Source organism: Talpa occidentalis, unplaced genomic scaffold (genome assembly GCF_014898055.3).
Source record: "Talpa occidentalis isolate TD23 unplaced genomic scaffold, MPIMG_talOcc4v2.1 talOcc4.6, whole genome shotgun sequence".
Taxonomy (NCBI): domain Eukaryota; kingdom Metazoa; phylum Chordata; class Mammalia; order Eulipotyphla; family Talpidae; genus Talpa; species Talpa occidentalis.
The window spans coordinates 133,441,479-133,468,952 of NW_023604972.1; the positions used below are offsets into that span (position 1 = coordinate 133,441,479).

General features: G+C 52.2%; 1 protein-coding gene across 1 annotated transcript in view; it reads left to right on the forward strand.

The window, feature by feature from the left end:
• Window positions 1–1,521: 1,521 nt before the first annotated feature.
• Window positions 1,522–27,474, forward strand: part of ANKH (ANKH inorganic pyrophosphate transport regulator) — a 117,329-nt gene continuing 91,376 nt past the window's right edge. The window contains exon 1 of the mRNA XM_037529170.2: window positions 1,522–1,763. Coding sequence (XP_037385067.1) covers window positions 1,668–1,763 — 96 coding nt within the window. The 5' untranslated portion in view covers window positions 1,522–1,667. The remainder of the gene's footprint in view (window positions 1,764–27,474) is intronic.

Here is a 27,474-nt window from a genome sequence, read left to right on the forward strand (position 1 = left end):
GGCTGAAGATAGCTTCATAGTGCTTACACTTAACCCCTTGCACCACCAGGGAGGCCATATATATATATATGGGTAACTAATTTTCTGCCTTTAAAAATTAAAAACTTGAGGAGGGCTACAGTACAGCATGAAAGCAAGCACAGAGGGCCCAAGGTGCCAGGCTCTCACAGCCCCTGCACCCCAGGAGCCAGCTCTGCACAGGAGGGCCCTTTGGTCTCTCCTCCCCGGGCAATGGACTTCTTCCTCAGAGTCACTTTTAGAGCCAGACAACCCCCGGGGGAGGCACGGAGCTTTCTGGCCTGCACGGGGCCCACGTGCGCGCTGGGCGCAGACACGCGTGTGGCCGCCTTTGCTGTCATCGGTTCTTAAGTTTTCGGTGAAACACTCAGCACTGCTGTTGTTGACCCTGAAATTAGTGGAGGTACCGTGTCACAAAATCAACTTTTTTTCTTTTTAAAAATTTATTGAACTTTTTGAGTGCTTTGGGTTTTGTGTTCTGCGGTGCATGGACAGGAATCTCGGTCGCTCGAGCAGACTGTCCTGGAGGCCGGCCCGGGCGCCCCGCCGTGCCCTGGGCCGGGGCTGGGACGGGTCTCCGCGGTCCTCCGCGCATTTGCGCCCCCCCACCCCGCCCAGCACCCCTCGAGACCCCGACCGCGCGCCTCCCTTCGCTGCGACGTTTTCTCGGTGTCTCCGCGACCTGGAGCCGCACCCGCACCTCTCCCGGGCCCCTGGCTGCCCAGGTGGGCGCTCCGGAACCCCGCCCCGACCCGGAGCGCCCGGTGCCCTGTTCCCCGCCCGCCTCGAGGCGGGTCACCCGAGGATGGGGCGCGCGGCGCCGCCAGGGGGCCTCCCCGCCCGCTCCCCGGCCCGGCTCGCCCATCCCTCGCGGCCCGCCCGCGCCCAGGCCGCCAGCGGGGCCGTGCGCCCCCCGCGCGCCCCGACCCCCGCCCCGGGACCGCGGGGCGCCCCGGCACCCGGCCGCGCGCCTCGGGCTCCGGCGCGGCCCACGAGCCCCGGGGGCCCCGGAGCCTCCCGATCGCTCGGGGCGCCGGCCCGGGCTCCGGCCGCGCGCTCCCCGCCCGCCCCCCGCAGGCTCGCGCCGCCGCCCCTCGGCCGGGGGGGCCCCGCGCGGGTCCCCCCAGCGCGCCCCGGACGCGGCCCGGCGCCGGCGCCCCGCAGCCCGAGCGCGAGCGCCCCCCGCGGCCGCGCCGCGCGCAGGCGGGAGGAGGGAGCGGCCCGGGCCCGGCCCCCTCCCCAGCCCGCCCCCCGCCCGCCCCCGCCCCCCGCCCCCGGGCCCGGCCGCGTCCGCGCCCCCGCGCCGCCCCTGGTTTCCTCCGCGGCGGCGGCGCCCTGCGCGCGGGCATTTATTTATTTCCGGGGCCCGCGCGCTTATAATGGAGCCGCTGTCCGCGCCGCCCGCCGCCGCCGCGCGCCCCGCGCTCGGGTTCCCAGGCGGAGCTTCGGCGAGTGGGAGGCCCGCGGGCATGGACCCCGGCTCGCCCGGCGCCTGCTAGAGCCGCGCCCCAGCCGCGCCGCCCGCGGAGCAGCCGCCGCCCGAGGCCCCGCGCCCGGCCTCGCCCGCCCGCGCCCCGCGCCCGGCCCCGCGCCCCGGCACAGCCCCCCGCCGCGGCAGATGAGCGTGGGGTCGGCCCCCGGCGGGGACTATGGTGAAATTCCCGGCGCTCACGCACTACTGGCCCCTCATCCGGTTCTTGGTGCCCCTGGGCATCACCAACATCGCCATCGACTTCGGGGAGCAGGTAAGCCCCGGCCGCGCCCCCGCGCCCCCCGCGCGCCCCGCCTCGGCCCCGGACGCCCGGGCGCGGGGCTGGCGGCGCAGGGGAGTCACCTGCTCCGAGTCCCTGTTCTTCCCGAGCCTGCGGCCGCGGCCGCAGTTGTCAGCCGTGACTTTCCGGCGCGCGGCCCCCGCCCTGCGATTATTCAGCAGACTTTCCCGGCTCGCCTGGAAACTGCTCCGAGACCGGGTTTTTTTTTTTGGGTTTTTTTTTCAGCTTCACCTATAGGAGGGTTGTCGGGGCACGGCGGGGGATTATGTAATTGGTGATTATGTAAACCCCAGGGCTGTCGCTAAAATGCAGTTTCCCGGAGCGGGCGCGCGGCCGTGCGTTCCCCGGGGGCCGGGGAGGGCTGGGGCCCGTGGGGAGGCTTTCCATGCGCGTGTGGCCACGCCGGTGTCCCAGGTACTTGCAGTGTTTTTTGTTTTTTTTTTTTGGAAGCCCAGGTAGGAGGCGAGCGTACCCCAGATGCGTCCCCAAAGCCGAGCGTGGCCAAGCGTCGCCCATCTCCAGCTGGGGGTTGCTTATTTCCACCCTTGGACCAAAAGGAAAGGGAGCGCTTTTTTGTTTGCTCCCTCCTCGCCCTTGTTTCTTTTTCTTGTTTTTCCCCATTTGTCTCCATGTGGCGTCATTGCAAATCCAGCGCTGCAGACGCTCCAGCTCGGGTCCTCCGGGCGCTTTGCGGGTGGGGACCGTTTGGGCCGAGCCTGCGCGGGTGCAGCTGCTGGGTCGGGGCTGGGAGAGGCTCGGGGCGCGGCGGGGACCGGAGCTGCACCTCGCGGGACGGCGCGTGGGCGCCCCTGGCGCTGCCGTCCTGCCTCGTTTCTCCTCGTGGCCTTCCTTTCCGTGGAGACCTCAGAGGATGTTTACGTAGAAAATGCACTTCTTTGCGCGCATTTTTAGTTTCCCCAAACCAGGGTTTCTGAAGGGGGGCGGGTGGGCTTCTATTTGATGGATACCTGCTCAGATTTGTGTCTGTGCTCAGAACTTTTGATTGATTGCAGCTCTCTAAGTTGCATTTTCCGCCCAGTGTTATGGCCCAGAAGTACTCACAATGGAGCGCGGTCTCTGGAGAGCGCGTCTAGTAAGCTGGCTAATTTCTTTGATGATATATTGTGTCATTTCTGTTGCCACTTGGAGCTGCCAGGGCCTCACCTGGGTCCTCCCCCAACTCCCCAGGGCCTTCTGCTCCTCCACCTCCCTCCCTCCCTCCTGCCCACTGTCCCCTCTTGCACAATTAACTGGTGGCTCCGGGCCTGCCCTAGGATGGAAAGGTGTTTTAGACCTGAATTTACTACATTGCGCATTTTGCATGAGGCAAGTGCTGTGTGTTCACCTGAACCTTTTCCTGTTTTAAGGCTTACCTTCTTGGAACTGCCCCCAAAGGTTGTCAGGAAGCCCTGGCTGCTTGCCTGATTGAGTCTCCTGCAACTGAAGGAGGAGAGAAGAGAGGGAGAGAGATTAGCCTGGGCCATAATTAAATGACTTGACGCTTGTCACAGTGTTGTCTTCTCACGCTTGCTGTGATTTAGTAAGAGAAGCTGATGTAACTAAGCATTTGATTTTAGTCTCAGGAAAGGCATCTGCTGAGGTCACAAAGGGAGACCAGGCACAGGAGACAGCCAGGCCGATGATTTGTCCTTGTGGTTCTAATAATTCAAGCTCCCGCTCACACGTTGCTGACCTCCTGCTCACAGCTGACAAACGCTACTGAACACTTGCATTTGCACTGAAGCAAGTTTTATCAACAAGTGTTGTTGGAGGTCCTTATCCCTTAACCACTGTGTGTTTGTGAGGATCCGAGCTGCCTGGTGGTGGAGATAGTTTATTGGAGTAAGGCGTGGAGGGAGAGGCAGGCAATGAAATTGATAGGTTTCCAAAGCCTTGCCTTGCCCTCTGGTATCAGCTGATAATTGTTTTGCAAAATGGTACAGAGGAGAAGAACAGAACTCTCTTTCCTCATTTTAAACTGGGGGGAAGCATCGCCATGAGCGCTAGAGAATGGCCTGATGATAGGCCAGCAGCTAAAATAATATTTTACCTGGACTGCTTTGAAGCAGAGCCAGACAGCAGGGAAATGAACCTGCTTTCAAAAGTAGGTCTGCATTAGACATCTGGAGGGTCCTCATCTTGTCATTTGAGTTTTGATCCCATTCTAGACAACTGGGCCCATGGAGGATTCCATTGTTGCTCTTCCAGAGTGAGCAGGTGTATTATTCCTTGCCCTGGATGAACAATGATTCATGGTTCAGTAATTTACTAATCTTCAAGTGGGGAGGTGACAAGGGGAGTACAGAGGTCAAAGAAACCCCTGGTCCCTTGTCCCTAGACATCAAGAAATGCACAGTCAAAAAATAAAACAGCTCATTAGCTTTGAAGTCCCTGAACAAAAGGATAGTAAAATTGTTTCAAATGTTTCTTAGGTGACTTGTTTATATTGAGGTAACATTGTTTTACAACATTGTGTATCATTTAGGGGAACAGGTTCACACCTCCAGAGGTATCAGTGATTTTTTTTTTTTTAAGATTTATTTATTTATTCATACAAGCACTGGGCACAGTCAGAAGCGCGGGAGGGTGAGAGAATTCACCAGAGTCAGAGCGGGGAGCAGAACAGGCAGAAGGACCGAAGGACACTGCTGAGGGGAGCAGCGGGCGGCAGGAGAGGTCTGCGCGCCATGTGGGACCCTCCTCCGGTGGCCGGGGAGCAGCCGGGGATGGAACCAGCGGTGCAGAGGCTGCGGGCAGCTTCGTAATCCAGCGCTCAACCGCTGCGCCACCGGGGAGGCCCAGATTTGATTTATTTATTTTTTTTTAATGACTATGAGACACATCTCAGTTTGTGGTTTCAGTAGAGAATCTGGACTAAACTTTAAAATGGAAATCCAAGAATATATGAGTCCACTGAAATCTGAACAAGCACGTGGCTGTAAAGGATTTACACGTTAATTATCTCACGGCTATTAATGTGGTGGGGGAGGGATCACCGAAAAAGCCTATAATGATCCATCCAGAGCCTCCAGATATTCTCCACTAAAACCATCTGTGGTATGTTGGTTTCCCTGTAATTTTATAGCACAGGCGGGAGGAAACCCAAATGTTGTGGAGTATTTATTCTGACAAAATTAGCATAATATGTTCTCACGTTTTTGAAATTGGGCGGTAGCAATAATTGGAAAGGGTGAGGGAGACTTGAACTCTGTACTGGAAAATACAAGCTGTGTGTGGAGTAGAATGACTGGCTTGTTAAGCGTATGCGCCCGAGAAAAAAATGAGGATATGGCCATTACTGCAGAAACTTAAGTAACGTTTGAGGAACCCCAAGGGCACGTAGCGCACTTTCTGATAATTGCAGCGTATGTGGAACTGTCGTTTTAGCTCCATTTGTGGAGATTGGAAATCAAAAGTATTAACAGCTTGTAGTCTTTGTTCTTTATTCTATACTCTGGGTATAAGCACAGACCTCGATGGTGCTTTTAACATCCCAGCCCTGTTGTAGAAGAGGCAAGAGTGAGCGGGCTAGAGTTAAGTCATGTGCTGAAGATCACACAGAGGGCAGAGCTGGGCCTCACCCGCACGGCCCAGGGCCTCCTCCAGCCAAGTTCACACCCTGAGTTCTTAGAAATTTAGGAGTAAATTCTGGGTTTTTTTTTTTTTTTTTTTATTCCCACCCTATGTCTAAATGTAATCTTGGTTGTGCCAGGGAGCAAAACTCTGCTATGCCAGATTATGTGTTTTTGGCAAAGAGGCTGATTTAATGGAACAGGCTGGATAGGCTGGTGGAGGTAGCTGTTGATATTTATCTGTAGGCTGTAGGGCTCAGGAAGACCTGAATCCTTAGCTGTTTGCAATGGAGAAGGCAGGTCTTCATCTGCATTCCTTTTGTTTGCTGCTCCTTCCCAGTAAACTCCCTAACTGACCTTCTGTTTCTCCCTGTCCCCCAGCCTCTCTTCTCATAAGCTCTTTAAGCCACATGGGTGAGTCACTCAGTCTTTCTTTTAAAGGATTTATTTATTTATGCATACAAGAGCTGGGGGACAGGCCAGATGTGTGTGGGGTGAGAGGATTCACCAGAGACAGAGTGGGAGCAGAACAGGCGGATCCACTGAAATATGCTACCGAGGGGAGCAGCGGGGAGACAGGAGAGGTCTGTTGCGCCATGTGGGTCAGCTCCCTGGCCAGGATCGAACTCAGGCCACAGTGGCTGGTGATAGCTTGATAGTGCTGAGACTTAACTCCTTGCACCACCAGGGAGGCCCTGAGTTACTCAGTCATGCTGGTCTCTACCAGGTCATAGGCTGTATGCATGTTGCTGTTAAATATCTTTTGACTTTTTACCTCGTAACAGTCCTGTCTGATGCTTGTTTGGTTATTTGCCAGCCTAGAAGAACCCAGAGGGGACAGGGTGATCTTGGCACCTCAACAACTGTCACATTTTGAAGTTTAAAGATTCAGCAGCTGGAGGGCTCCTGGAAAGGGAGATTGTGACTAAGAAGTTCATATAAGAAGAGCCAAATGCTCCAGATAATTGGTTAAATCAACATCATCTCTTGACAGAGTTGCTGTAGGGCCTTTGGTCAAGGAGAGTGGAACTGTAATATCATGATGAAAGTGTTTAGAAATCATTTAGTCATTATTATAAGAGCAAAACAGGTTGCTAGGGAAAGGCAGCGATGCTGTGTTTCTTCTAAAGTATCTTCAGATGTCAGTTTGATGTCCCTGTGTTCAAAGGACTTATTTCTCTTTAAAACTAAACTCGGGAGCCTCCCTGGTGGCGCAAATGGTTAAGTCCCAGCACTATCAAGCCATCACCAGCCACTACAGCCTGAGTTCCAGCCCCGGCCAGGGAGCAACCCACATGGTGCAGCAGACCTCTCCTGCCGCCCGCTGCTCCCCTCAGCAGTGGATTTCGGTAGATCCACCTGTTCTGCTCCCTGCTCTGCCTCTGGTGAATCTGCTCACCTGCACTCATCTACCTCTGGCCTACACCACAGTTCTTGTATGCATAAATAAATCTTTTTTAAAAACCCAAAAAATTAAACTTGGCACAAAATCATGGAATTCCATAAAAATCAAGTTTACCTAGTGAAATAGAATAAATCAATGAACTTTTAAAAGGGTACTTCATGACACTTAAAATGCCAACGACAACTTGGCTGTGAAGACTTTGAAGGGGCTTATGGAACAGATAAGGGGTTGTCATTTGTTCTTATAAGTCAAAAAATATGTTCTGTCTCGTGCCAGGCGAGCCACTCTTTCACGTTTACCCAAGAACGAAGGTATTTCAGATTGCCCTGCAGGATCCGCTGGATTTGGCTGGGCCCAGTATGATCATTCAAACACCAGGAGTGTTCATCTGCGAATAAAGAAGTTAGCCTAGGGATTGTCACAAATACTAGAGTGAAATGTGAAATAGGAATTTTAAATTGTTTCCCCAGCCACTTAGTCTAATTTAGGAAAGATATTTGTAATTCAGGAAACCTAGAATTCGGCTTGCACAGTATAGGAGGGTCCCAAAGTATAAATCTCAAAGTGATGGGGTCAAGGGGAGAGGAGCCGAGGAAGAAAAGCTTAATATATATTTTCCCACCTTCTCAGTAGAGAAATGACATTCCCCTCCCTAGAAGGTCTCCATGAGACCAGGAGGTACAGGAATAAGAAATGAAAGAGGGTAAATGTATCCTGTGACCCTGACCACAACTGGGGGGAGCTCTTAAGCCCATGTAGCTAAGTGAGACCCCCCAGGCAGACCTCGCCTTAAGTAAGAATTACCTTCTGTGGTATGTTCTGCTTGCCAAAGTACTTGCAGATGTAAATGTAAACCCCAAACTAAGTTCTCAGTAACTCCAATCCATTCTTTAATTAAAGCATTAAACTTTGAAGTATTTATTTTTTCTAATTATAATATATGCTAATTGTTTAAAGCTTGGTTAAGTATTTTAAGTGGAGAAAGAAACCAAAGAGAAAAACCCCTTTAACCTTTTGACTAGCTCCTGCCAGTCCGCCCCCCTCCCCCTCAGCATAACTAAGGACACACACACAGGGCCTCCCTGGTGGCCCAAGGGGTTGAGCACAGCACTGTGAAGCTGTCTACAGCCTCTGCAGCGCAAGTTCAATCCCCCGCCAGGGAGCTACCCACATGGCACAGCAGACCTCTCCTGTCTCCCCGCTGCTTCCCTCAGCAGTGTACTTCAGTCATTCTGCCTGTTTTGTTCCCCACTCTGTGTCTCTGGTGAATCCTCTCACCCCCCACCTCCCCACACACATACACCTCTGGCCTGTACCAAGTTCTTGTATGCATAAATAAATAAATCTTTAAAAAAAAAAAGAGAGAAGGATTCACACAGATGTATATATTTCCCAAAACACAGGGTTCTTTTACCATATGATTTCGAGGTACACAGGTATGATTTTACAGAGCACTGTAATATTTGAGTCTGTGAGCATGCTATAATTCCCTTTGCTGTGTATCCTTCCCTTTTTTGATGTTTGCAGTGTGAAGTTCCAGTGCGCATCTTTGTGTAATAAGTAGATAATGTGTTTTCTCTGACTGCCTTGGGATTTGTGCCTGGCATAATTCAGTGCCTATTTCAGTTTCTCATTCATACATAGAAAATGAGGTCACTCTTTTCTGGCAGGCCATATTTAGTCAAGAACACTGTGAGCTCCTTCGTCCAGGGGACACTTCACCTTATCTCCCAGTCCCTGTACATCTCTGTATTTAAAGTGTCTTCTCTAGAGGGACTTAGGGAAGCGGATTGTTTCTAGTGCCACAAAGATAGTCCCCCGCCGGTGTGCAGACTCATTTGTTTATTGAGGTGGGTGGATGGCCTTCCTGAGTCCTGCTTTCTTAAATGCTGCTTTGCACGTCCAGCCTCCGGAAGATAATCAGAGACACCATGCCTCAAGACAATACCAAAATCTCTTTCTAGTAATACAGCAGATGCTTGAAAGCCGTCTTAAAAATGTGCTGGTAGTATTTTGTATGGCACCATCTCCCTGCCTAGATAAAGGAAGACCGGTCTCAAGTGTAAGTGCTTTTGGTTTCCATGCCTTTCCTCGCCCTTGGCTGACATGGGGCGGTGGGGTCTCGGTTGTGTTGGGGCGGAGGAGGAGAAATCACTCATGGAGAATCACTCTGCAGCGTGCTGTTTGAGTTGCAATCAATAAACTTCATTAAACTCGTGCATCACATACCAGAGTGACATGAGCGACGGCTCCCTTTTATAAGTCAATCTGTATTTTTTGAATATCTGTGTTTTTATGAGTTGCTGTGCAGACACTGTGGAAGCACAGACAACCTTGTGTGTGCAGCATTATCTGAACAGCAGCTACTTATGTGAGTACATTTTCTCAATAACTGAGAGTTTTCCTTTAAAATGCAACTCATTAGTTGTCTTTATATTAGTGTGGGAATGACTTGCTGAAAATTTGTATTGTTTATTTTCCCTATCTCAGTAAACACAGTCTGAAAACATGATTATTTCTGGTGGCTTGTGACTGTCCGTTATTGATCTAACCAATCAGGGATATCCACTGACAGGTGATATTCAAAATGGTTAGCAAAAAGTTTGGCACCAACCGATGAAATAAAAATAATAAAATAACAAATAGCAAAACTGGCTGGTAATGTTGAGTGATTGCTTTTTAATTTTCTACTTTGGGACTAGAAGATGACAATTTATTAGAATTCCATAAAGAATGGAGAATACATAATTTGGGAGGACTCCTTTGGGGAAAAAAATATACTCTCTGTTCCAGCTCTGCACTGATGTGATTATTCTGGAGGATTCCAGCATCACTGTCAATTCTGTGACCTTTCAGCAAGGGAAGCAGCACAGCCCCTGCCCTCATGTTGCTTAGATCCTGGTTAAGGAAACACACATAAAATACTTTTGCAATCAGAGCAAAATGCCTAATTGCACAGTGCAGTTTCTGCTACGTGAGATGCTCGGTAATTGCAGTTGCGCTGGATCCGTGGTCATGGCGATGAATCAGCAAGCTGTCGAGGCGGAGTCCTCCTCAGAGGGCGGCAGGAGCCCCCTGCTGTAGCCTCTGTGGGTGCTCTTGTCATCAAAGCACACAGCACCCATCTGCAAGTTTGGGGGTGGTCACACCACGGGAAAATGAGCAGTCTTCACAGACAGGCCCACGCACCCAGGATTTGTTCATTGTCTTTTTGCTGTTTCATGGCTTGGGGGTCACTCATCTGCTCATCCAACATCCAGAGACCGCTGGAGGTGCCGAGGCCAGATGGGCTGACTTTTCAAAGGCAGCGCGTAGTGGTTATCTCCGTCCTCCAGAAGCCTTGTGCGTCACGACTTACTGGTTCTTGCATGTGGTTCCTTATTCATGCCAAGAATGCTTTTAGTGCTCATCCTGGGGAGGGACTTTTTCTGGGTATTTATGCCCTAGATAAAGAGTGATTAAAAACAAAACAAACAAAAAAACAAGGCAGCCTGTAACTCTGGTTCAGGAAGTGGCTCGAGGTCCCCAGGGACAGAGGGACCCACTTCCTTTCTCAGTGAGGGAATACTTTTTTTTTAAAAGATTTATTTATTTATGCATACAAGAACTGGGGTGTAGGCCAGAGGTGCAGGGGGTGAGAGGATTCACCTGAGACAGAGTGGGGAGCAGAACAGGTGGATCTACTGAAATGCGCTACTGAGGGAAGCAGCAGGTGAAACAGGAGAGGTCTGCTGCACCATGTGGGTCAGCTCCCTGGCTGGCCGGGAATCAAACTCATGCTGCAGTGGCTGGTAAAAGATTGATAGCGCTGGCTTTAACCCCTGCGCCCTCAGGGAGGCCCCCAAGGGAGTACTTTCTGGGTTAAGTAGCTCACAAGTCTTTAGCTTTTGATGGTGTGTTGATTGTCTGGATTGGTGAGGCTGTCTGTGAGTCTGATACCTGTGGCATGCTTGGAAGAGCATCTTTCTGATGTCCCTCTCCCCAAACTTGGGGGTGAAGCAGGGGCTGTGTGTGTATATGTGCATGTGTGTGTGTGACTCCTTAACTTGGAGCCCAAGGAGTCCAGAGGCACCCTGTGCACCGCAGCCTACCTCCCAGGCCCGTCAATCTCGGCAGGTGCTGGTCTTCACCCACCTGGCCAGAGGCTACAGCTGGGAGGAGCGACCTGTGACTCCAGGCTGGGAGGAAATTAAAAGCCACAGTGGAAATCCCTGGACAAGAAGCATCAAAGGGGAGACTGAGGCGTAAGTGGCCGAAAGGCCTCCTGTCAGCTGGCGTGATGGACTGGTTAGGGAGCAGCTGAGAGACCCAGAGAGGTCCAGTGCAGGTCAGAAAATGTTCTGGATCAGGAGCCCCGTGCATGCTAGTCACTCTTGGGGTCTTAATGAAGCGCTAAAGAGCACTGAGCATCCCACTCAGTGCTTTCAAAGGACAGCCTTAGGTCTGGCGAAGACTGTGGGTCCCTGACTGTTGTTTGCGAATCTGCCGAATGGCTCAGGTGGGGACGTGGTCGCGGGCAGAGCTGCCGTGAGTGTGATGAGACGTCTATAAGTGCTTGAACACGACTCCAGCAACCTCCCAGCGATCTGTGGCCAGTAGTCGTGTATTTCTACAGAGGAGAGGCAGCGTGTGGAGAATCTAAAAGAGCAGATTATAACAAAAATAAATAAATTCTCTGACATCTGAGTGCTTTCAAGGGTTTGGCAGGAAATTCACTGCGGCCAGGACGCCGGTGCCTGCCGGTGTGGGGCGTAAACCTGACATTTTATAAAGATTAACTGCACAGAGGGAGTGTCACCAACACCACGCTTCATAAGAGGTAACGGTCACCTCCTCATGGTCCTAGCCAAGCCCGATGCCCAAGCAGCCTGGCGCGGGCAGCCTGGTGCGCAGCGAGGGAGTCCAGGCATCTTTGCTCCAGGTTCCACCTTTGAATGTTGAAGGTGGACACCCTGACACCTTGTTTTTTGGGAGTGGACAGGTAATGCCCTCCCCCACCCCTGCCTGTCCCCTCAGATGAAGCATTGCGTCACCTGGAGCTTGACCTGAAGCACAGCTGAATGTACTCCCACACAGGTGCACGCCTTCAGGTGTGACACCACCTGGCCGCACACCTATTGGACCATTTACCACACTGGGGAGGTTCCCTGGCATTGTGGGTCATTAGATGATTGTGCATGTTGCCCAGACGCCCCGGGACAAGCCAGTGTTGCAGCTGCGAGGAGAAGGGAGCTGGCATAGCCTCACCGGTTAACAGAATCACCTGCGTTTTTCTAAAATCCCTTCCCTTCCCTCAAAATATTGGTTTATTAACCAAGAGAAACTATTCCTTCGCTCAGATATTAATGTTTCCTAGCTCAGAACCCAGGCCAGCGACCACTTCCATGGACGTCAAGCCAAAGAGGTTCTTTCTGCGTCAAGGTCCCTAGGGGCTAAGACGCGTCCTGTCTCCTCCGTCCTCCAAGGCACCATCGTTTCTGCAGAAATCTGCCTTTGCCTTCTGTCTTGGTTCAGCCACAGCAAACAGAAAGCTGCCACCCCCGGGGGTACTGCACAGATGCCAGCAGTGGGAAAAGGCAGACACTGGGCCGAGGCGTGCATCGAGCTCCAGGCAGAGTCCTGGAAGAGACAGCGGCCGCTGTCTTTAGCACACGTCTTTCTGCAAGGCGGGGGCACAAGAACACCCTGAAATTCGCACCCACTCCCATTTCTAAGCCTTGGTGTCTCTCCCTTGAGGGCAGGGAGCTGGTTGGCCTGTTTTTTTGTTTTTTGTTTTTTAAATCAAGGCGTCGTTTATGTGCAGTGCAACGGCAGATCTTGCATGTACAGGTCTGAGTTGTAGCAAATAACAGAAGACCCCCAAGATCTGGAACCTTTCCAGCAGGTGGTTCATTCCCTGGTGCCCCCCCACCCCCCAGGGGCAGCCTCTGTTGTGAAGCTGCCTTTGCCGAGGCACATACACTCACAACACACAACACACAATACAGAGCACACGTGTACAGAGCACAATGCAGAGCACAGCTAAGCGAGCTTGGGGCCGCTGTTATTCTGTCCTGGGGCGGAGTGTGGCTTGATGGTGTGGGTTTTAAGCAGGTAGGGAGTCTGGCTTTTCTGTTTCAGATCATCTTTTCCCTGAATTTGTGCTGTCTGGTGTTTTTATGTGTTGTAATGTCCATCTTTTAGTTATACAAAACTGCTGATCATTTTATTGCTCGGACGTGCTTAAAATTAAAATCTTTTAGATAGTAACATCATAATACAGACTGTGGTAGGTGCATACAATGGACTGTTTATTCAGTTTTAAAAAGGAATGGGATTATGACGTATAGTGCAACCTAAATGGACCTCGAAGACATTCCACTGAGCGCAGTTAAGTCATACCCCAGAGGCGATTGTATATTTCCAGTTACACGAGGCACCTGGAATGTTCAAATTCAAAGACAGAATGAGCCAGTGTTGTTTAGTGTGTGCGTTTTCATTTTGGATTGAAACATTCTGGAGCTGGCCGGCGGCGACGTTTGCACCATCATGTGGACCAGCTGAATGCCACCAGACTGCGCATTTAAAACGGTTAATATGATCGATTTTAGGTTAAATATATTTTAGCAGAATAAAAAAATTAACATTTTAAGCTTCTCAGAAAGACTGGCTTTTTTTTTAAGATTTATTTATTTATGCATATAAGAACTAGGGTGCAGGCCAGAGGTGTGGGGGTGAGAGGATTCACCAGACACAGAGTGGGGAGCAGAACAGGCAGATCGACTGAAATACACTGCTGAGGGGAGCAGCGGGGAGACAGGAGAGGTCTGCTGCGCCATGTGGGTAGCTCCCTAGCTGGGGATCCAACTCCTGCTGCAGAGGCTGCGGACAGCTTCACAGTGCTGTGCTTAACACCTTGTGCCACCAGCGAGGCCCAAGACTGGCTTTTGAAGAGGAGCGCTTTTTGAAAAAACATTAATTTCATGCTACTTCTAGATATTCATTCTCATTGCAAACAGAAGAAAAAATAAAATCATTTATTTGTGTGGGGAAGCCCTAGAAGTAACATTCTTATTTTGTGTTATTTTAGTGCATGTTCTTCTCTCTCTTCTCCCCGTATATTTTACAGCAGAATTAGAACTACTTCCCACTTGATATCATAGACAGTTTCCCTTCATTTTAAGTATCCAGATAAATGTGATGACACGTGCCTTCCTGGCATTTTCTTGCACGGAGAGACTGTAATTTCTTTAAAAGAGCTGTGGTTAGAAGTTCCTGTTGTTTCTATTTTATCTGTTATAAATAATGCTCTGAAACTTTTTTGGATAGAAATCCTCATATATACTTGATTATTTCCTTGGATTAATGCTAAAAACCCTTTTGCACCGGGTGCCCCTGTCCCAGGCTTTGCTGTTCGGCACCCGCCTCCATGGCAGGTTTACCCCTCAGCCCTGTGTTGGACGTGCCCGTGGCCCTGACTCTCGTGGGTTCCCCTAGCTGCTGTTCTCTGTTCAGTACCTTCTGCCACCGGGAATCTGCATTCTTGTCCGCGCCAAGCCACTTGCGGCTGAATTCCTGCAAAGGATTTCTTCTATCAAAAGCATTTTTTTTTTTTCAGTGCTGAGCGATCAGTTCTTCCTAGTGTAAGCTGGGCCTGCATTCTTTCCCACACGCAGGACTGGGATTAGGCATGCATGTGGGCAGGAAAGGGTTTCGGTTTTCTGGAAGGCTGGTGTTGGCTTCAAGCAAAGTATATTACCCTTATTTTTTTTAAGATTTATTTTAAATATTAGGGTACAGGCCAGAGATGCAGGGGTAAGAGGACTCACCAGACACAGAATGGGGAACAGAACAGGCAGACTGACTGAAATACACTGCTGAGGGGAGCAGCAGGGAGACAGGAGAGGTCTGCAGCGCCATGTGGGTCAGCTCTCTGGCTGGGGATCAAACTCATGCTGCAGTGGCTGGAGTTAGCTTGATAGCGCTGTCTTTAATCCCACACCACCAGGGAGGCCCAGTAACCTTTTTTTTTGAGCAGTTCAGTGATCCTCAAGAAGTTTCATTTCCCCACACTGCCCACATGAACAGGTGGCAGAGGAGAAAATGTTGACTCACCTTGCCAGGGGCCAGGCCCTGCCCTGAGCATCCATCCACATGCACCGTGGGGTCAGGACTTGGAAGTGGGGAGATCACATTCCCACTTTAAAGATGGATGGATGGAATCTCTCTGCAGGTCAGCCCACCCGTCACGTCCAGCTGGACTCCCCTGACTGATGGCTCATTCTCAGAGTATTTGCTGTTGACTGTTCTAGGGAGATGAGGCACTTATGAGATTTCAGGAATGGGGAAGAGAAAATGTGCTCATCTCTACCATTCTTTCCATGCCTTAGCTATTTAACCTGTCTCCTTGCTGTTTGGAGTGTACTGGGAGAATGAAGCAAGAACACAAGGGATGAGAAATGGTGCCAGGGGGTGCCTGAGTCCCTGTGGCTCTCCTCTGTCCCCCGCCACCTTCCCACAGTGCCATCAGTGGGCCACAGCAAGGCGGAGAGAAAGAACACCTGCTCCCCACCTGCAGGACCTCACTGGACCCCCATCCCTGTATCCACAGGCCCTGTACCTTGAGCAAAGAACTTGACCTCTGCGAGCTTCAGCTATCCCAGCTATCAAACTCTCAAATAAAGGTTTTCCATGTCTTCTTTTGGAGGGTAAATAAATAGAGACAGGACTCAGAAGTGCTCTGATAAGTATGATGTTTTGCACATTTGTAAAGTAGAATTACGAAGACTTTGAGCCTCCTTAGCTGCTGCTACACCTGCTTATTTTGACACGGTCTTGACTGGCTGACTTCTGGATTTCTGTGGATGCAGTGACTGCTAAGGGATTTCTTAAACCAGAGGCAGTTCGATTAGGGAAGCGTGGATGCCTGCCAGAGAAATGATTCTGGAAACTTAGGTTTTACAGCATGCTTTTTTTTTTTTTTACACATCTGTGCACCATGGGAAAAATACATATAAGACTGAGGTTGCTCACAGTGTTGAAGTTGTTTTTAATTGAGTTCCAAGAACATAAGTAGCACATCCTTTTAGAAATGAAAGGTTAAATTTAATTTACTTTTAATTGTAGGCTGCGTTTGTCCCGGCGTTGGAGGAGGGCGGCTCCCTGTACCACCCTGCCTGTTTTCCCTCCAGACCCACAGAGGAGGCCAAGCCTCTCTCGGTTCTGTTGATGATCTTTTCTTTTAATATATATATATATTTAAAGATTTATTTATGCATACAAGAACTGGGGTACAGGCCAGAGGTGTGGGGGTGTGTGTGTGAGAGGATTCACTAGACACAGAGTGGGGAGCAGAACAGGCAGATCTACTGAAATATACTGCTGAGGGGAGCAGCGGGCGAGACAGGAGAGGTCTACTGCGCCATGTGGGTAGCTCCCTGGTCAGCTGGGGCTCGAACTCATGCTACAGAGACTGCGATTAACTTCATAGTGCTGTGCTTAACCCCTTGTGCCACCAGGGAGGCCCTAATATATATATAAAAATTTACTTAGTTATACATACAAGAGCTGGGGTATAGGCCAGAGGTACAGGGGGTAAGAGGATTCACCAGAGTGGGGAGCACAGCAGGTGGATCCACTGAACTACACTGCTGAGGGGAGCAGCGGGGGAAACAGGAGAGGTCAGCTGTGCCATATGGGTCAGCTCCATGACTGGGGATCTAACTCATGCTGCAGTGTCTGCTGGTTGCTTCATAGTGCTACGTCTTAACCCCTTGCACCACCCGGGAGGCCCATCTGTTGACAATCTTGACAACAGTGCCTGAGATCTCTGTAACAAGGCATGGTGGCCACACGGTGACTCCCTTGCCTGGGCAGTTCATATACCGTTCTGGGTGTTTTCACTATCAAATAGTGGGGGATGTGGACCCTAGAGGCAAGAGTGTCATCATGAAGGTGCTCCTTTACCAAATATTTCTAGGGCACCTGGTATATTCCAAACACAGGGTGAGTCAGTAGGGGTGGATCACAAGGAGGACGCAGTCCCTACTTGGGCGGACACTCACCCAACAGGGCAAACAGACCAGTAGGTTCTTACCAAAGAATATGATCAGGGCTGAGATAGAAAGAGCAGGGTGTTTGCTTTGGGATCTTACAAGAGGGCCCCTTAAATCATCCAGTGGTCAGGGAGCTTTCTGTTCAAGCTAGACCCACAGAGAGCAGTGCGCCCCTCTCCTGGGCTTAGCGTTCCCCTAAAGGAACAACTGACAATAGATCAGTGTCACTGGCACAGGGAACAGACTGGGGCAGCAGGGCCGGCACAGTGCAGACCAGGATGGGCCAGTCAGTAGGGGAAGGACTTTGATCTTGACCCTGACAGCAGTGGGAACCTTGAAGGGTTCCCAAGAGGGGTTTGCATGATGACAAGATGATTTTGATTTCACCAGGCTGACAATGAGAGGGATCCAGATTTAGAATCAAAAGGACCTGGATGAGGTGGAAGAGCATGGGTGCACCTGACCTTGTCACCCAATGTTAAATAAGCTGGTCTGGAAGGAGGAGAAAAAGCTCCACCCAGTCCTGTTAATTTGTTAATAGATTTAGTGACGTGCTTTCAGTTGTTTGCCTGAGAGAGGGAATACAAATTACACATAATGGTGGGAGCTGCCATAAATTCTCAGTCTCTGGATTCTTCCCTCCCTCCTGGGGCAGTATCATTACAGTCTCTGCAAATGGGAGCTTTTTGCATTTTTACCTAAATGCAAATGCTATGAATATTCATTTTTTCAATGTAAAAATGCTGTGATAGTAATGATAATACAGTCAGTTCTCAGCCTTCTGCATTAATGCAATAGTGATATGGAAAATTCAGGAATATTTATCAGTTTTTGGCTTTGGAATGCATTAGGACTTTGGGGAAAGCAGATTTATCTGCATCATCCATGTGCTCTACGAAGGATAACGTTACCCTCGGCCCAGGTGCCTGGTGACAGCAGAGAGATGCCATCTGGCATTAGAGCTGATGGCCTGGCTTTGCTCTACCTTTCTGTATATTAAATGTTGACTGTGCAAACAGTGGGGAGCCGGCCAGCCTTCGCGGGACTCCTTTTATGGTTTTATGTTTGTTTGTTTTCAGTATCATCTGCAGCTTACAGTCGGGTGTAAGCCACAAAATTTATTTAGAATACATTTTCCTGTAGAAATAATATTATAAACTGGGCTTTGCTCTCCAAGGCCACCACCAAGCTTATTCAATATGTAGCAGTTAACATTATTAAAATATTATATATTTGCCATGCTGCGGGGGCAGCCGTGAACGCAGACGGCAGGATTCTTGAGAAATATCACTTGTCCTAAATGACTTGAAGAGCAGGGCCAGATGACATGTCAAGGGCGGTGGTGGCAGTGGGAAGGGAAGCTTGGTGGCCCCAGGGAGGTTAGAGTTGGGGTTCATTTAAAGCCAAACCGGCTTCTGGATGCGCATGACTCATCGGCTGTGATTAAGCTCATAAAGGGGAGAATGTGACACCCTCCCTGGGCGATAGCTTGATGGGCCTTGGGAGAGAGGAGGCTGCGCCCAACACAGGCCTCCTTCACACACACACACACACACACACACACACACACACCCGTGAACTGAACAGGTGGGATGGGGGGGCTCTGGGTGGAGTGAGGACAGCCTGAGACTGGAGCCCCCAGGCTGCTGCCGGGCTCCTGGAATGTCACGGGGTGGGGAGTGGTCAGGAAAGGCACGTGTCCTTAGCCATTTTACCTGCAGCCTCGTCATGGGAAGTGGGGGGGTTGCTGTTGGTGCCCCCCTGGAAGGCAGTTTGAGCTCTTTTCAGATGGAAAAGCTGTCCTGTCTTGAGGGTGAGTGGACAGTGAGCGCACAGTGCCCCTCAGCAGCTCCCTGGGCCTTCCACATCCCATTCCCGGGCCTCTTCACTTTCCAAATTACGTTTCCTTTTCTTGAGTTGGTCCTTAAGTGGCTTCAAATTCTATTTTAAGCGTGTTGCTGCTGGGCTTTCTGGGGAGCGGAACATTTTAAAGGGCCTACCTGTGCGTACTGATGGCTCTCACCTGAGACTCCGTGCCACCGGTATCTCTTGGAAAAATTGTGCAAACCGCCCCCCCCCCCCATAAAAACCCAGCATGAAACAGAGACCCATATGCTCTCAGGAAGCTCAGAACTGAGAGGAGCATTTGGGGAAGTGGAAATACTCTGCAGTGGTGCCTCTCCGTGGGGTAAGAGGGGTGTCTCCCAGCTCACGCCCAAACACATTCCTTTCTGTGTGTGTGTATTGAACGTGTGTGCGCGCAGGTGTGAGTGTGTGTGAATGAGCCACGTCACCTCCCATGTGACACGTACCTTGGCTGGAGGCGTGGGAAACAGCCCATTTCTTGTCGTGTCCAGCAGCAGCGACCAGTCTCAGGAGGGGCGAGTCTCGCTCGGGAGGCAGCGCCCTGCCCGCCCGTGCCCTGCCCGCCCGTGCCCTGCCCACCCGTCCCCTGCCCGCTGCCGCCTCACGTTGGCGCAGCACTTGACGCTTTGTGAACCACGTTGTGCTGATGTGCAGCCGTTGGCCACATGCAGGCACCGGGGTTTCCCTGCAGGGAGGAGCGTGTGCTGCCCCAGTGGGCACCTCGGAGGGTGAGCCCGGCCAGTGCCCCTCCCCAGCGGACTCTGTACTCCCTCCGTGCTTCCTTTGTGCTCCCTCCCTCATGCCTCTCCCCAGGGTCCTCAGGGAGCCGGGAGGAGTGTGGAGCCCCATCTGGAGTGACAGAAAACTACGTGGGGCGCAGAGGGGCAGGGAGGTGGGAGCTGCTGAGAGCTGGGGTGCAGGCCCCCCCGTGGATGGCCTTTCCTGCTCTGGCTGTTTCCCTGTCCTGGTGTCCTCCGTCCCCTGCTTGAGGGCCTGCTCTGTGGCAGTGAAGGGGGCGGGTGCTCCTGCTGGCACAGAGCTGGGGTCACGGTGCAGGTGTGGTGGGGTCCGGTCACCTCCGGGCTCCCCTCCAGCCCTCCTGGAACCCCATCCTTCCTGAGACATTCCCAGCGGCCCTGAAACCTGGCAGAGCCGCCCGCCTGCTGCCCTCCTCGTCCGTGCTGCTGAGTCCTACTTTCTTAAAATCTAATCATCGGGAGAAAAAAAATCCATGTGGGCGCCCTGGGCTTTAATTGGTGCCCCGCTGGCATGCATTGCAGTTCCCTGGGCTTTTCAGCACCTTTTCATAAATCAGGTGTCTTTTTTTAAAGATTTTGTTTCCCTTCCAAGCAGTCATTAAATTCAGATTAGGTTGCCTGGGTTTCAAGCGTGATGGGTTCTTGCCTTTTCCTGGCTCAGGATCCTGAAGAGGCAGGAGACTCGCATCCCTCCCACCCTCCTGGGGTCCCGGCCCCCAGTGCGGTGGCCTCTCCATAGGTGCACATCCGTCCTCATCTTACCAGGAGGCCCCACTTGGCCCAACAGACCTCTCCTGTCTCGCCCGCTGCTCCCCTCAACAGTGGATCTGCCTGTTCTGCTCCCCACTGTGTCTCTGGTGAATCCTCTCACCCCAGGCACCTCTGGCCTACACCCCAGTTCCTCTATGCAAAGATAAAGAAATAAAATCTTTTAAATAAAACAGAAGCAGTGTGATGGGTTGAGGTCAGCAGGCGCCCCCATCTTCGGTCAGGGGGAGTGTCTGTCCCTCCGAGTGGAGGAACCGTGGAGTCTGAGGTGTGCGCCTGAGCTCGGGGGCTCCAAGCGTGTGCGGCGGGAAGGTGGCTGTCACCCCACATGCTGAGCCCGGAGCCGGTCAGGAGGAGTCACCAGCAGCCTGGACTTGATGGGCGAGTTGACCACCCGCTCGTGATGCAGCTGCCTGTGAGACCCGCTACCTGGAGAAACGATTATTCTTGTGCTCAAATGAGAAATTATTTTCTGAATGCAAAAATAAACCTTTCGTAGGAGGTGATGTCAGCTGAGGGAAAGAAGTCTCAGGGACCCGCAGGAGGTGGAGGGTCCCCTGGGGGGAGGACGAGGTTTGGACCCTGCAGGGAGTGAGTGGACAGGCGGGCGAGGACACCAAGGCGACCCCTGTCCACCGTCGTTAACCCGTGAGCCTGCAGCCCTGGGGGTCCAGCTGTCTGCGGGGTCACACGGCCAGTGAAGATGACAGCAGTGTCCGTGGACAGCAATTCGGGGGGCAGGCTCACCCTGTACAGCCATGGCCGGGATGGAACCGAAGACCCCCCCACAACAGCAGCGTTAACGAGCAGAGATGGCGCGCCCTTCGCTGTCGTCTCCTGGAAGCGCGTCCAGAGCGCTGCGCTCCTGACGGCCAGTGGACTGTGGCTGAGCCGAAGTGCTCGGTGTCCCTGCGGCACGTCACAGCCACGGCAGCACACGGGGGCTTGGCACCGCCTGCGAGCGGAGCAGCGTGGCGCGGGGGACCGTGCCCTGACAGCTCACCGAGACGCGGCTGCCCCTTGCCTCCCTCCTGCCCTGGGTCTAGCTGCACAGATGTGGCCGGATGACCATGACCTGTAATAACGGTCCGTGCGGTTAGCGCTACCGATCACATCATGGGTTGTTTGCATGTTTTTAGCACCGTGAGGGGGACGTCCTCGGCATCACTTCACGGGACCCCGAGAGAGAGGTCACCCACCGAGAGAGAGGTCACCCACCGAGAGAGAAGTCACCCACCGAGAGAGAGGTCACCCGCGGTGACCCAGGCCGCGTTCTCGCCCAACTCCCAACGAGGAGAAGAGAGAAAATGCTTTGGGGACTTACCTCCCCTAACAAAGTTTGCAAAGAAATTTGACCCCCTGTCTAGGCCAGTGCCACCCGAGATTGAGGCGAGGCCCAAAGGGAAGAGGATGGATGGGAACAGGAGGGATGTTTTAAAGCCGCCACTCTTGTATGCTAGAGCCCCGTCCTCCTTGACCCAGAGCCATGATATGTGCTTCTTGGCAATTATTTCCCTTTTGAGGTTTTAAATCAGTGATTGCATAACCTTGGCAACATTCAGCAAGTTTCTGTTTTTGAGATTTTTTCCTTAGCACGATATGAATTATTTACAGGTGGTTTGAAACAAGCCCACTTTAAAAAAAAAAAAAAATGAGCTGGAGTTCTGTTTAAAAACAAACACCGAACCTTAGAGAGCAAAGCATGGATTTCCCATAAGCTGATAATGGGGCTTTGAAAATATCCTACAACCGAAACTGCAGGGGCAGACAGGACAATGGATCTTCAGCGACCCGCACTGTCCCGAGGGCCATCATCACACTTGCCCCCGCACAGAAGTGACCTTCTGTGTGCGCAGTTGTGTTCTGCAGCTGGGCAGCTGCTGGGCATAAGAGCATCTTTCCTCTCTTTGAGGTGTTCTGTTTACTGAGGAAGGGAATCCTGAGGTGAGGGAGGCACTGGGTGGGGATGCAGCACTAGTTTTCTTTCAACAAATCATTCAAATAATTCATAACTTACCTTTTCGCCAACTGAAATATAGAATTTTCTTCCTAATAATTACTACTGCTTTATCACAGAAGCATGCAATAACCCTGAACATTTTTCTTCCTCATAGAACACAGTATCATCAAAAACACAGTATCAAAAAAACAAATTAAAAATCCCTTTTGACTCTTTGGCAGTGCTTTTTTTGGGGGGGCCGTCTCCTAGAAAGAAGCGGTTATGTGATCCTTCCGTCCTGAGTAGGAGAAACTCTGTAGCCTACTTTTATTGAGAGGCAGGGTCCCTGGCACTAGGCAGGGGTAAGTGGCCGCTGGCACCGCCAGACCACATGTGGGGCAGCTGGGCCAGCAGATAGTCATCGGCTGCTGTGGGTGAAGGGACAGCTGATGTGAGCGGAGCGGCCCAGCCAGGAGCTGGCGCACGGGGACACATCACCCTCCCTGATTGCGACCCTTGTGTTCGCCTCGCAGCCTTGCAACTGCTGCTTCTCTCTGCTGAAGCGTGCAGCTCCCCCAGGATTCCAGGGTCCCCTGGAGGGAGATGGTGTCAGCACCACCACCCCAGCAAAGGCGATTTTATTGCAGAGCCAGCCACAGCCCTTTTCCTCCTTCAGTGATCTCTGTTTTCTTTACTGAGCCCAAGATCATTCATTTTGGGGTGCCTGCGTTTTCCTCTTTTTCTTTCCTCCCAAGATGGAGAACAGATTCTGCTCTTGTGAACTGACCCTATGCCCGTGGGCGTTTGTCAGCTTCCTTCTCCCAGAGAGTGTGTCTGTGTGTGATGGGGACCCTTCATCTGGGCAGACTGCAGTCTGGAAAGCGCCAGCCTCGAGGTTCACCCTGAGCAGGGCCTCTTACACATGTGTGAGATCGCGCCGGTGAACTGCGTTGGACAGCGCGGGCTGGGCCTCTGGTCGAAACTACTGGACATGGTCACTCACTTGTCTAGGACTTCGCCATTTACTCTTGAACTACCAGCCCAGTGCCCATATGGGACATCATTTAAAAAGAAATTCTTCAAAAAGCTGAATGGCAAAAAAAAAAAAAAAAAAAAGCACACAAAACTAATGGTTAAGTCACTTTCGTCTCGCTCTAGTCTCTACTGACCGTCAAACCAACTCCGTGCGCCTGGGCGGGTAGTCGCTGCTGTCCCATGTCTGCTGGCCGGATGCGAGCCTCATGACCGCGCTGGGAAGCCTCCGTAACGCTCGCTCGTGGGGGAGCTCGTCGTAGATACTCTCGAAAGGGTCTTTAAACTCGTAAAACTTGTAAAATCATAACCACTTCCTAGCAGCACATCCGGGTGGTTTAAGCGCGATGTGCCAGCGGAGGCTTGCAAGGCTAGCGTTTGGCTGGATCAAGATACAAGTTTTACTGGAATCTCTTTGCTGGTGAAAAGCCCACGTGGGGATTCTCTGTGACCCCAGCTCGTGGGGATTCTCTGTGACCCCAGCTCGAAGTGCCTGGATATTGAAACGTCTACCTTTGACTGGTTGCGGGTGAGGTATCCCCTCAGCTGGCCCTCCCCCCACCACTCACCAGGGCTGTGGCACCCCACAGAGCCCAGTGTGAGCCTGCCTTGCTCCCTGGACTGGACTGGAATTCAAGAGGTGGGGGGAAGTCTCTCTCAGTATTGTTTCTCCTAGGGCTGCACGGGGAGAAACTTCCTTTCAAGTCACTGACAACCCAAGTCATTGTGTAGGGGGGTCAGGAGACCCTGTAAGTTTATGGCATGTGATGGTGAAGGCAGGAGGTCCTGATGCCTTGGGAGACATTCCCAAGATAGCCAGTTAAAGTAGGTTTTCCTGAGCACACACACACACACACACACACACACCCCATTTTGTCTGATTACTTTGTACCGTCTTCCTGTCCTTCATGAAACCAGAAAGCTCAAGAAACCAAAACAAAAACCACCATATTTTCCTCTACCAGTGCTGGAGCCATCAGACATCAGAATGGTGCTCCCAGGTCAGGGTGGAGGTGGGAGGCACTCTGGGCTCAGGTGTTTCGTTCTGATGATTAGATCAACAAGGAAGCTGATCCTCAGTTTTGCACTTTGCCAAAGTAGCAAAATGGAGTTGTTCACGGGAACCCATGTTTCTGTCAACACCACTCATCGGCATGTCCACCGGTCAGATACCTTATTAAAGGCTTCTTAGCCAGAAGGATCTCCCCCCTGCCCCCCTTCATGCTTAGATAAGCAGGAATAGGAGAGAAGGAAGAAGCTGATGATATGATAGGTTGGTAAGTAATTTCTCCCCTACGGGAAACATTTTTCAGTAGAAAAATGATACCAAGCCTGTGACCCAGTCCTGCCTGGAAGAGAGTCCTAGAAGCACCGAGTCCCCGGGGCCAGACAAAGAGCTCCTTACACAGGGGGCAGGACCAGGAAGACAGAAATAGCTCTCAAACTCCAAACAAACATGAAAAATCCTTAAAGTGTGAGGCGTGTGCCAGCAACCCTGCCCTGACCCACGGGCTGCTGTCCACCGGGAGGTAAAGGGTTACCGCCGGCACAGAGGCTGGTCTCTATACCCTCACCCTGCCCGGAGGCCTGACCTCCCTCTGCAATGGGAAATAGAGTTTCCTGTGGCTCTGCTGTTCCTCTAGATACTGCAGTTGTAGCTCCGGCACTTGATAGATTCACAGTGGCCTCGGTGACAGCAGCGTGATCCAGTCTGAAGACTTAGGGGGCTGCCATTGAGAGGGACGCAGCTGGGGTTCTGTGCTTCTGGGGTTCTGAATGACAGGGTGCTGCTTTTGAGCTGGTAGCCAAGAAGTGTGCTGAGAGCAGTGAAATAATCCCTGTCGCTCGATACACCTTAGGGCAAATGTGAGGTCAGGGGCACTTGGCAAGAGCAGCCCAGTGTGGAGCTGGGAAACCAGGGCAGTATTGGCTGATGGTAAAAGAAAGCGAGGACCATGGGAAAGAGACTTGCCTGCGCAGACTTGTCCCAAGACGGCCAGCCTTGGCCATGTTTTAAACAATGAAAATGAAGGTGGAGAGACACGTCCACAGCCAGCAAATAAGTCCCTGTGCTCAGCACCCAGCCGCCCCTGGTGCCGCCGTGGACCTGACATCCTGGAGGATGCAGGAACACCCTGTTCTTCCCCCTCACCCCCACTTCATGGCTTTCCACAAAGAAAAGGCCAGTCCTGTCTGGAAAAGCCTCATCCAGGCATCTGAAATAGGTCACAGTTATGTTTACTCACCTGAGTTTGCAAAATGTGTCCCGGGCGGGCCTGTGACATGCTCCAGGGCTCTTACGTGCGCATCCTCGTCCTCCCCCACGCAGAGCAACCCAGAACCCTGGCGTGCTGGGGGAGAGGTAGTGGTTGTGAGGACCAGGTGGGCAAAAGGGAACCGCTAGCTGCTGCTGCTTCCCAGGTGCAGGCTTGACCCCGGGGCCTGCTGCTGACCGCTCTGCCTCTTCACCTTCCACTGGCCAGGCCCACGCTGCCTGCTGGGGGGTGTTCTCCGGTGTCAGGGTCTGATTGTTAGAGAAAAAAGAGAATCCTGGAGACCCAAGTCGGGGAAGGGGCAGCCCGGGAGAGGCTGTCTGCTGCCCAGGGCAGGCAACAGCCAGGTTCGGGCAGCAGAGTCTGGGCATGCCCTGCCCGTTCCAGGGCCTGTCCTCTTCCCTGAAAGCTCCGACGAGGGTGCATCCTCCAGTGCAACTGCAGCGCGGTCAGGGCCCGCTGGATGTAGGAGATGACAGGGTGGAGCGGGTTTTCTATCTAAGAATCTTCAAGTGTTCTGCCTTGCGTGTCCAGAACGTTCTGTTCTAGGTGCTGTTACCAAGAGAAGAAAGGGAGGGAAATCAGCACCCGGAGTGACGGTGCTCAGGCATGGCTCATGGGCACTCGGTGAGCAGAGGGGACCTTGAGCAGACCTGGGGTATAGGGAGGACACCCACACTCCCAGCTGCCCCCCCGGCTCCATCTGTTTGAAGCCCAGCCCAAGAGGCTCAGCTGAGGGTTTCGTCGGGACGCTGCAAGGGAAGGTTTTGACCGCTGCAGGCCTGTCCATTCGGTGTAGGTCCCCCAGGCGCTAGTTACTGCTTCAAGAGACCTGGGCCCCGGGAGCCCTGGAGAAGGCCCCTCATTTGAGGGCCCTGCAAGCCAACCAGATGACCAGGGACCGCCCAGACTCCAGGCTTCTCCTCGGGGTGTTGCTTGGTCGGTGCTGGGCTCTGCGCTTGGCCTTCAGATGGGCCAGTGAGCTGAGGTTCTGAGGCGCCCCCCTCCTGCCTGCGTTGCCAGCAGTCGGTCTCCAGGTGCTGCAGTGACAGCAAGCCAGAGACCACACCCCTCGTCCCGCGGGCCCTGGGGAGCCTGTGTTATGCGGGTCACTGTGAGCCCCTCACCATCACAACCTCAAACAAGGCCGCTGAAGTGACATTTTAAATGTCCTCCATGGGTCTGTTACCAAGGAATTCTCTGACTTTAGTGAAAACATTTGTTTAGCCTTTTCCAATATTCCAGGGGCAGAAATTGCTCAAAATTTATCTCTTTGTAAAACATGAGTCCATTTCATGTTTCTCAGGACTAACAACTTAGAGTGTCAACATTGGCTCCTAATGCTGGAATTCTGGGGTTCCTGATAAACTAAATTGTCACACAGACACAGGCTCCAACACGGGCGAGCCTCGGGGATGTGATGCTGAGTGAAGTGAGCCCGGCACAAAGGGCAGGTACTGGCTGCTGCAGCCCCGAGAGGCGTCGGGAGCAGCCAAATTCACGGACAGGCGGCAACGGTGGCCGGGCCCAGGGCCGGGAGGATGTGGAGTTGGTGCTTCATGGGGACAGAGTTTCAGTTTTCAAGGTAGAAAACTCTGGAGCTGGATGTTTCTCTGGTCACACACCCATCAGCATGGATGCATGCCACTGAACTTGACAATTAAAAGTGACAAATTTTATTTTATTTTAAAGATTTATTTATGCATACAAGAGCTGGGGTACAGGCCAAAGGTGCGGGGTGTGAGAGGATTCACCAGAGACAGAGTGGGGAGCAGAACAGGCAGACTGACTGAAATACGCTGCTGAGGGGAGCAGCGGGGAGACAGGAAAGGTCTGCAGCACCATGTGTGTAGCTCCCTGGCTGGGGATCGAACTCATGCTGCAGTGGCTGCAGATAGCTTGACAGTGCTGTCTTTAACGGCCTCGTGCAACCAGGGAGGCCCTCAAAGTGGCAAATTTTAGATTGTGGCTATTTTACCACTATTTAAAAATGAATTTTTAAAAAAGATGATCCCATACTGCATTGTTTTCCCTTGA